The sequence below is a fragment of the Rhipicephalus sanguineus genome, chromosome 7 (genome assembly GCF_013339695.2).
Source record: "Rhipicephalus sanguineus isolate Rsan-2018 chromosome 7, BIME_Rsan_1.4, whole genome shotgun sequence".
NCBI lineage: Eukaryota > Metazoa > Arthropoda > Arachnida > Ixodida > Ixodidae > Rhipicephalus > Rhipicephalus sanguineus.
Window position 1 is genome coordinate 26,187,343 of NC_051182.1, and position 10,247 is coordinate 26,197,589.

Genomic DNA, 10,247 nt, shown 5'->3' on the forward strand with positions numbered 1-10,247 from the left:
TTGCAGTGGAGGAAGGGTGACTGTACCAGACCCGACCTGTGTAGGTAGAAGTTCAGTGGGGGGAACGCGGCATCGTATCCTGGTAATTGATACTTCTTCCCTTCTAGTGCAGCACCAACGATTTCTCCATGGATACTTAAGGTGTGGAAACTCAGATGTTGCCAAAGCCGATTTGGCAAAGGTATCCGACGTTGCAAACTTTTCAAATCGTGCTGCTGACACGAACGCCACCGTCGGCAATATCGAGATTATGGGACCATTATGTGATGCCACCGCAAGTGCATCTGCATATTCATTGAGGATTAGACCCTTGTGCCCTGGTACCACACTAAGCGAATAAGGCGATAATGTCTTGGGACAAGGAATAAATACTTCTAAGGCATTCGAGCAATTAGGTGCAGTTAATGCAGAGCAGATAGATAAACATCTGTCGAATGACAGCTTCTGTTATTGATAGGGGCAATTTACGTAAGGCTAGGACAAGGCAAGCAATTCCGCTTGATAAATAGGCGTAAAGTCGGGTAATCGAATTGAAAAAGACCAATCCAAAGCTGAGGATGCAATTCCCACTCCTGCCTTTTCTTCACAAACTGAAGCGTCAGTCGCTATAACGATGTTTGTTTCTAAATGTGACAGGTGGTCTTCCAAAACGGCATTCATCGGTACCTATTGGGTAAATGTTTGCATTCTTTAGAATATATTGTCGAACTCTATTCTAATTGTTTGGGGAGATCTGCTTAAGTACAAGTACTCACGAGGTTTACTTGTATTTTTTCAAGAGCTTTTGTGCGACAATCACTTGTGGGCACCTTAATCTAGACCACTGCTGGTTAAAAAGGACGTCGGTCATTGATAAAACATAACAGTGACCTTCTCTGAGGTGTCGCATATTCTTTAGGAAGGTAGCGTACGGTTAGAATTGGAACCGTGTAAGAAGAGAAGGCAGGCGCGCTTCTTTATACAAAATATTATTTGCGACAAATTAGTAAGCCCAAGACATAATCTTAATGATTCGCGTTCTAGCAGAACCAGTCGTACAGTCGCGTGGTGCCTACTACGACATAATTCCTTCCTTTTCTGAGTTGGCGAGGTGCCCACTACGCGTCACTAAAGCAACACGCGCACATGCACACGTGGTTGAGGCTGTTGTTTATTATGATAATTAATTGTACTAGTGTGCTTTGTAATTGGAGGGCCATTAAATCAACCACTCGTCGCGTAATTCACTCCTTTGACGCCTGGTGTGATTCAACGCTTCTGCCACGCAACATTGCATGTGTCAGTGACTATCCTGCACTACGTAACATTCATATAGTGTTTCTTCTTAAGCAAATTCGAGCACGGGCGTGGCTCTGTAGGGGAACACCTCCTTGCCACGCAGAAGTCCTGGGTTTGATTCCCACTCGAACTGAACATTTTTTTTATTTCTTCATTTGCATCTATCTCGAATTTTCGTTCACGCACAACGTTGATTTTCCCTGACAACCAACGATGCCGACGCCGACACCGATTTTCTGCGAAAGGAGCTCTTTAACGCTATCGCATTAAAAGAAGAGCGTCGCGTGGCTCAACCGCCTGAGCCAGATCTTTACTGCGCGCTTCTTTTTTCTTTTTTTACAATCCTTTTCCTATGGCTTTTTGAATTCCTTTACCTATTTTACTTTTCATTTATATCGCGTTTAGCTCTATTTCCCTTTACAATCGACAGTTGTGGCCATTCACCCTTGTGGGCATTAGCCAGTTTCCTTTATGCGACAAAAAAGAAAGCAAGACAATCTCATTGGCTCGGTTACTGCGATGGACAACGGGACGCTCAACCCAGGAACTGGCGCTTACTCGCAATTGCCGGTGCCGGATTCCTTAGCAAGACCCCTAATGCCAGCCGTGTCATTGTCCCACCATAATCATCTACCGAGGCTTCCACGTATATAACCGTTTTATCAAGATATTACCGCGATAGTGTTAAAAAAGCTTGTTCTGCATTTTCTGTAGTGTATTAGTGATGTCAACTTTTCGTAATTAACATATGCACTGTAGGGCTCGCAAGGGCATACAGCCGCTATATTATTTCTCACATGCAGGTTAAACACTTAGCGACGTCAACTTTAATTAGGACGGCCTGTAGTTGAGGCTCGTCCCTTGCTCTAATTATCGCGAGCATCACTGCAGTAAGCGTTATTTTCCAGGCATGCTCTTAGGGAAGAAATAGACGAACGACGCATGGGCTGGAAGCGGGAGCCAATTTGAAGTTTTATTGCTGAGGGTTTCCCGGATATGCTTTTTCAAGGGTTGGGCACCAGGATGAGCACAACAGTAGCCGTGTATCCGGGCATACCTCGCAGCAGCAGCTGCTGCATCTGGGGCGTCAGTCCGGTCCCGGTCAGCGGCTGCGAACCATGACGATGGGCGACTTGTTTCCGGGTACGGCAGGCATGCCCATTCCACCCATGCCTTGCATGCCCATGCCTTGCATGCCCATGCCCATGCCACCCATGCCCATCCTCCCATGCCCATCACTGGCGACATGGGCCGGGACCCGCTGCGGTTGAATCCTCTCGCCGCTCATGTTGAAGACCACGGTAGTCGACGGAGTCTTAAAGGCCATCGGCGGCGACCCGGGAGGCAGGGTGGTTGTCTGCGGGCCCATCTGCTGACCCCGTCCCGGGTCTGCATGCCGGGCATGCCGCCTCCCCACATGCCCATGCCCATGGCATCTGCATGGGCCTCGGCGGGGGCCAGCGACCGTATCCGTAGGGATCCTCGTACCCGCCGTAGCCCTGGTGCTGAGCACCGCCGCCTCGGCTCCGCGGCGGGTAGCAGGTGATGTCCACGTAGAAGTCGTCGTCGTACCCGTCGTCGTACATGGATGCGCCTCGCTGTAGTAGCCGCCCATCCCTCATGGGCTGCACGGCGCCGGCACGCCGGCAGCGCCGTGCAAGCGCCAGGGGCCGACCCGGCAGCGGGCTTGGCGCCAGCCGGCCGGAGCAGCTCCGGCGGCTGGAGCGGCCGGTGCAGCGGCCGCCGGAGTGCCACCTCCCGGAGAAGAAGCCTTGGGCGACGATCCAGCCCGAGGATCCTCCGGATCCTCCTCCCCCTTCGCTTCGCAGAGGCATCCTCCCTCAGATTCTTTCTTGGGCGACTTCTTCCCCTTCTTGCCGCTTGAGCCCTTCTTCCCCTTCTTGCCCTTGGAGCCCTTCTTCCCCTTCTTGCCCTTGGAGCCCTTCTTTCCCTTCTTGCCCTTGGAGCCCTTCTTTCCCTTCTTTTTCTTCGCATCATCATCCTCTTCCTCAGGCATGGTGCCGGTGGCGGGCGGGAAGCGGCCGAAGCGAGGAAAGGGTTCGCCTTAGAGGCGGCTGCGCATTAAGATAACAAACAAGTGTCAGGCACAAGTGAACTCAGTCAATAACTGGAGAAGGAAAAAAAACGAAGTCGAAAGGGCAATCGACATTAAGAACAGTTGAATTGGCAATCGCTCCACGCAAGAGAATACGAATGCCTGTCAAACCATCGCGTAAGAGAACACGGTGGCTAGCTGGAGTCGGCGAAGCCGCAAGCTAGCGCACGAGCAGGAAAACTGCTAACTAAAATTAATCGCTAAATGCTAACAATAAAGTGCCGAAAGCAATCAGCGAAAAACAATAAAGTGCCGGCCACAAATTAAGCTAAGTGCCTAGTGAAGAAGCCAGTTAGGCCGAACTAGGAAAACCAGAAAAAAAAAGTCGAAAACGAAAATCAAGAAAAGCAGAGGAATTGGCAATTGCTCCACGCAAAATAGAGAATGCCTGGCTGCATTGTAAAAAACTAACACGGTAACCAGCTCGGGCCTGTCAGCCGCAAGGCATCACAGGAGCGGGCGAACTGCTAACTAAAATTAATCGCTAAATGCTAACCGCCGTGGTAAAAGCTAATAGAAACCGCATAAAACGATTACAGCGAAATAACAGCGGCCACAAACTGTGCAGGCCACACAAGGCTAAGTGCCTAGCAAAGAAGCCACGTTAGGCTTCGGGCCGAAGCGTTCGAACAAACGCGCTACGCCTAACTGAAGACACGTCCACGTAAGCTAAGCATTCAAAAAGGTGCAGGGCTCGAACGCTGGCAAAACGTAGGGCGAAAAGAGGCGAAGAAGCCAAATAAGCCAAATAAGAGCGAAGGACGCCAAAGGCAGGCTTACCCGGATGGAAGAGGAAGGGCAGCTGGGCTCAAGCTATAGGGGCGGAGGCATCCCCGAACGCGACCGACCGCTCTGACGGCAGTGCTCGGACTGGTCTGAGCAGCTGCCGAACGGCGCGAGCCCACGAGGGTCACGCGCGTATGGCCGGCCCACGCAGCGCGAGCCCCACGCGCCGGCACGCGCTCTTCGTTTCAAGCGGAGAACGATGAAGCGCGCGCCAAGTATGATGATGAGGTAACGATGACGACGCTGGCTTCCCGCGCGCTCTTTCAGCGCGAAAGAAGAGCGTGCGTGTTACGTATTTTACGGTACCCTAATCAAGGGCAAAAGGGTACGAAGGGTGAGGGACACGAGCAGTAACGCAAGGAGGTAAGCCTCAGTCCGGGGCCAACCGTGTTGACAAAGGCAGCATTCGCCGTCAGGGCTAACAAGCATGCTAACAAGTCACATCTTTAAAATAAACACGCTAAGCGATAAGTGAAGCAAGGGTCGAACTGGCTGAAGGGGCGCACTGTCACTGAGGGAAGCCCTAAGGCAGTAGTACGCGCCCCAAGAGGTCTGCGGTCACAATCAAGACAACCGCGTCGCCTGAATACAAGCATCCCACCTACAGACACTCAGCATTTCGCGGCGCCCTTGCAAGCACGGCTACCGATCGAACGACGCACGATACAGTCGGGAAGCTGTATGGGACAAGCGACAGATAGCCAACGAGTCGGTAGCGGAAACAGCCACTCCCAACCCACTCTTCCTTGCTGTAAGATATATGAGCACGTCCTCTAATATCCTATTCGACCAAGCCGCTCAGCAAAAAAGGGTAGTAGACGACAAACCGTAGCAGCGAACGCGGAAGTCGGAAACTAAACAATACCGAAGGCGCGGCGAATTAATTGAATGTCGCGAAATTCGAGCTCTTCGGGGAATGGTGGCTCTGGATGCCACGATCTTGTTATGCTCAACAGCGGAGGAAGCGACGAGGGGGACCGAATAGCCACGTCAACTAAGCGCCGATCGGGGTTCGAAAGGCGACCTCACGGCGAAAACCGCTGAAAGACATCGTGCCGTGCGCGTCGTCGTGGTCGTAAGGATGAGTGCTATGAGTAGTGAAGCAAGGTAGGAAAGCGAAGACCACTCACAAGGCGAGGCTCCGGGGCGCCGGGCGGAACCCTGGGGGCTGCTCTGGAACGGTCGACCGTGCCTCGTAACCGGTGGCAGCCTCTGGCACGGCACGAGCGGGTCTCGCGGCGCGAGCGCCCCGCGCGATTATCTGTCGCGTAAAACTGGGAGAAAACAAGAAAGACGAAAACCGATGCTCGTTTCTCCGCTCTCACAAATGGGCCAGGCATTGCTCAATTTATGTCAAACTTGTTTAAATTGCCTGCCGACGTGGACCCAGCTGCCTCACGTACCTTGCTTTCTGCGTCCACCGCTTTTGGCTACGAGAGACTGGTGTCATCCGCGTGAAGAAGGAAGAAGAAGGTTTCGTTTTTGTCGTTCCTGAGAGTAGAGCATTTCTTTTTGGTTTGTCGCCGCTATTCTAATCAGAGAAAAGGACGCCTTGCAGCCCCACTTCAGAGTTTGAGGAAAAGGACAATCATAATTGTTGGAGTTTAACGTTCCAAAAAACACGATATGATCATGAGAGACGTCGTAGTGGAGGGGTTCCGGAAATTTCGACCACCCGGGGTTTTCTTAACGTGCACCTAAGTACACGGGCCTCTAGCATTTTCGCCTCCATCGAAAACGCGGGCGCCGCAACAGGGATTCGATCCCGCGACCTGCGGGTCAGCAGTTGAGCACCATAACCATTAGACCACCGCGGCGGGTGATGAGGGAAAGGAGGGGAGGAGAATAAAGCTTAGCATAGCCTTGTATAGTGTAGTATAGTGCAGAGGGTGGGAAAGGGACGTGAGGGTGAGGAGGAGGTAAGAGCCTAGGGTGAAGCATAGCATAGAGAGAAAGAAGGGGAAGAAAGACAGAAAAAGATACAAAGATGGAGAAAGAAATGCACACGAAAAAGAGAGACAAAACAGAGCATGACAGAAAGGGAAAGAAAGAGAGAGAAGGAGATAGATAGAGAAGAAGAAAAAAATAAAGAGAAACAAGGCACTTCCTTCTGGCTTGGCACCACTACTGCAAAGCTGCCTTAATTTTTTCTTTTTTTTTTCTTTTGCTACAGGTCTCTCTCTCTCTCTCTCAGTATGACCCCGCAGTAATTCGTTTTAATATCTGCGTTAAAGCAGTTCAATCGTAGTAATTGTGTGAACAGCAACGACGCCCCGAGTCGCTAGTGACACCGCTGCAACGTTTGCCGCGGGTCTCACTGGTGGAGAGAAAGAAAGATAATGAAAGAAAGAGAGAGGAAGATAGAGAGATTAAGGCCCGACGCAGCGTGCTAATTAGGCTTCGACCTCCTGGGCAGGAAACATTCATGGTATTTCATCCTTTACTTACGGTTGTTTACGAATGGTCTGCAGTGAGAACATATGATAACATATGGTTTTTACCTTCTACATATTTCGTGAGTTAACGTCGGTATTTTCTCGATGCGCCAGCTCTGGCTTTTGCGGAAGTTGAGACGAATCAGCCGAAGGCTGAGCTTCAGCAATGGCTCGCAACATGCGGTTTCAAGCTCCACGAATAGCAGCACGCACTAACACACACGTGCGCGCGCAATCGTAAGCGCACACGTTGCTGCTGCGGTCACAAAATAAAGGAGGGGGGGTGGGGCACAGGCGTACCCGGTTTCGACAGTCGGGATGAACTGCCCCGTGAAATAGCCTGCGCATTTCCACTTCCGCAACACCATTGAAAAAAAAAAAGGGGGGGGGGGGAGTTTTCGCTAATTAGCGCAAAGCTTGGCACTCTGAATTGTTGGAATCGCTGTCCCTGAGCCACGGTGTAAGAAACACTGGCGGTTGCTATGGCGAGGTTCGGCGGCGGCTGCTCCTGGGCACGGCGGCGACTGAACTGTTTTCAGCACAGGTGGCGCGCAGCTGTGGCGGTTGCTATGGCAATGGCGCAGCAGGGGTTTTTCTTGTTAACGGACGTCTTACTGCTAGCTCGCTGTTAAAAAAAAAAGTATTCCAGTCTGCTCCCACGGTGCCATTTCTCATGTGGCATCCCAGAGTCGGAGAGGTACACCTATGTACCCAGCTCCCCTAATGACCTAGCACGTGACATCTTGCACCTATTTTACCTGCAGACACCCTGTGGTAGCTCTAGCCTACATTGTGCATGTTTCATTCCTTTCCGTGTGCCTCGTCTCGCTTTCTGCGCTGTTTATTGCGATGGATTCACAGCCCAGCTAACGACACTTATACCTCCGAAAGGTACCACATGCTCTGCAACACACACACACACACACACACACACACACACACACACACACACACACACACACACAAGTACATGCGTGTGAGCAGGCTCAGTCTATCTTTGACGCGAGTGGATGGCACGAACTGCTGTGTTCTCCGTCTCAGCATATGTCGACATCTTCCGCCTCTCCTACAGCGACTCATGGGCAAAACGAATACCAACGGGAAATGTTGACAAAAGAAATAGGCGTGCACAGACGCAAGATCAACAGAAACGCAACACCGTCGTTTGTGTTGTCTTCATCTATTCTCTTGTGTCCGTATCTGCACGGGTAACTTTTTTTATCACGGAATGCGTACCAACTAGCGCAACTTACTGTAGTTTAAGTATCGGACAACAGTGCATCTGCCCAGGGCTCTTAGCTCTGACAGTGCAAACTAGTGTCATAGCTTTGAAACCTCGTGGTGGGACAATTTCCTTTTTTTCTTTTTTCGTTTTTAGAAAGTCGCCACCAGCTTTACAGCATTATTCGACATCTGATAACAGAAAACCTCCACATTAGCTTTCCCAGAAGGCGCAGCTCACGAGAAACCGGCACTGAAAGCTAGCTTCCCTGCACACATGCTCTTCATGCGGCGAAGCCCGCTTCAGTTCGTCTCACAGGTACAGTGGGGATGGAAAGAAACGTGACAGAGCGGCATATACATTATCAGCTGTTTCGCATTATTTTTCCAGTGGTTGTATCCTACATGGTGATAAAAAGCCACTAGAGTCATCCGTGATACAAACAAGAACCACCTAGCATCTTTTTATTGCCACCAAGATCAGTGCGTGATGAAAACAGCACGCCATACTAATCGCGTTTCTTTCCATCCCCCCTGTCTGTTCATTGTAATGAGCGTGCTTGCTGCGCGTGGCAAAGCTTCGCTATCGATGGTTATTGATGATAAAATTGTAAAGACCACTTGACGAAGCCCGTATACAAACCTGTTCCACTCCATTTTTGACGTTGGCACTCAATCGATCGCATACCTGTGTGCAACACAGCGCAAGTTTGCAAAAAAAAATGAAAACCTTTTGCTTAGAGATGCGGTAACCGGAATTGGCGAGGGCAACTATTTGAACAGTTCGCAACACCAAGTTGGAATGCAGTCTTTCAATTTCACGTTAGTTCCATCGGTGTAGAAAATGACCTATTTATTGCTGAATACAACAACTGCTACTTGAAGTGTCCAGTCTTCTGACAGGCTGCTGTAGCAGAAGTGAGAAAAATTGGTTGTCGGCCGATCCCCTACTAACGGTGAAAAAAGGAAGGGACGCGAAGGCACAGTGACAGCACTTGCAAAGGTGTTCTCATTTATTGTACAAGTGTCCAAGAATCAATTTCTATCCTCACGAAATCTGACACTGCTCAAAGACACTCAAAGAACGTACATCCACACCAGCGGTATGTTATACACAAAAGGTGTGGTCGAAACAAGGCAGTCACAAAAATACATTATTAGTTCAAGCTGCCCTCACCTTCCCACCACCCCCTGGCAAAAGGCGCTCTGAAAGTTCGCATACCAGCTTTCAGTGAGACAATTTAAAGCTTTCTGCCAGACTCTGTAAATTTTTTTTTTTCACATCAAATCGACTACATCGACTATTCTAAGGACGCCAAAGACACAACTTTCCAAGTTCTGAAAACTTTGGCTCTTCTGCAGTGACCCTGATTGATAAAAATGCTTCGATATCTGTGACCTTGCACTGACATGCCAGCACTGGAGTTTCTGCCTAAAATGTCGGCCTTAATTTATTTGCTTAAGACACATTGAACGATTCACTTTTAAATGCTCTATAGCACTCTTGCAGTGTGGTTCATAATTGGCCAGTAGAAATAGTGTTGAGAACACATCTGCCTGGTTCATTAAGAGCATTAAGAGCCTTGAGCACTGAGGTGCTAACACTCTTGAGCTGGAAGCGCAATCAAGATATGAATCCTGATCACCTGGCTCATCCAATTACTCAGGAGCAGCTAAACATTGGCTGGGGCAGGCTTGCTCTGGTGCTAGTCAAATGTACCATTAACAATGTAGTCAACTTCTTACTGTTAAGTAAACGAAAAGAGACTTTTAAAAGAAAATTTTATCAGTCTGAACTGAATCAGTGCTTCTCGTTAGAGTCCTTGTAATGTCTTAATTGCGAACCAAGTGTTTCCTTTCACCGTGACTCCTAGTGTAATTAATTAATAAGCTCATTGTAAATGTCAGTATATAACAACACATGCATAGAGATGATACAAAGCCACAATGATGATTCCATCGAAGCTAACCCAATGTGATGGCCATGCACACGTACATTACGAACGTTCACCAGGTTGTCACGCCATGCAAGAGCTGCTTTAACACTGAGCGGCAGTGATATTTATATAAACAGTATCCAAGGCCACTTGAACATTAACTGTGCGACCACAAGGATACCCTATATACAGTATGTACAGGCTTAATAGACAGCCGGTGCTATTTCTTTCGAAACTTCCGCTGTGGCACTGCTTTCTGTGGGTTGTTCTCGATGGGGATGTGGATGGCCTGCCAGAGGGCCTTGGCTTGGGCCGCGTTGCCCATTGCCGATGACAACTCCTCTTCTGATGCCTTAAACATGTCTGCCAGACTTGTGAACTTGCGCATCAGTGAGGTATAGTTCTTCAAGCTGACCCCAGGCAGATGAAGAAGGAAATCCTGAAAACAAATGTAAATAATTTTAGACACTAAAG

At 49.5% G+C, this 10,247-nt stretch overlaps 1 protein-coding gene across 1 annotated transcript; it reads right to left on the reverse strand.

Moving 5' to 3' along the window:
- Nucleotides 1-2,282: 2,282 nt before the first annotated feature.
- LOC119398561 (collagen alpha-1(III) chain-like) lies at nt 2,283-3,343 on the reverse strand (the record flags this gene model as incomplete). Its single annotated transcript, XM_049417349.1, is given in 7 exon segments — nt 2,283-2,393; nt 2,396-2,514; nt 2,517-2,547; nt 2,549-2,658; nt 2,661-2,708; nt 2,711-2,903; nt 2,954-3,343. Coding segments are annotated over 7 exon segments (1,002 nt in total), but the record flags the coding sequence as incomplete, so codon positions are not given.
- Between the last annotated feature and the right edge of the window lie 6,904 nt (nt 3,344-10,247).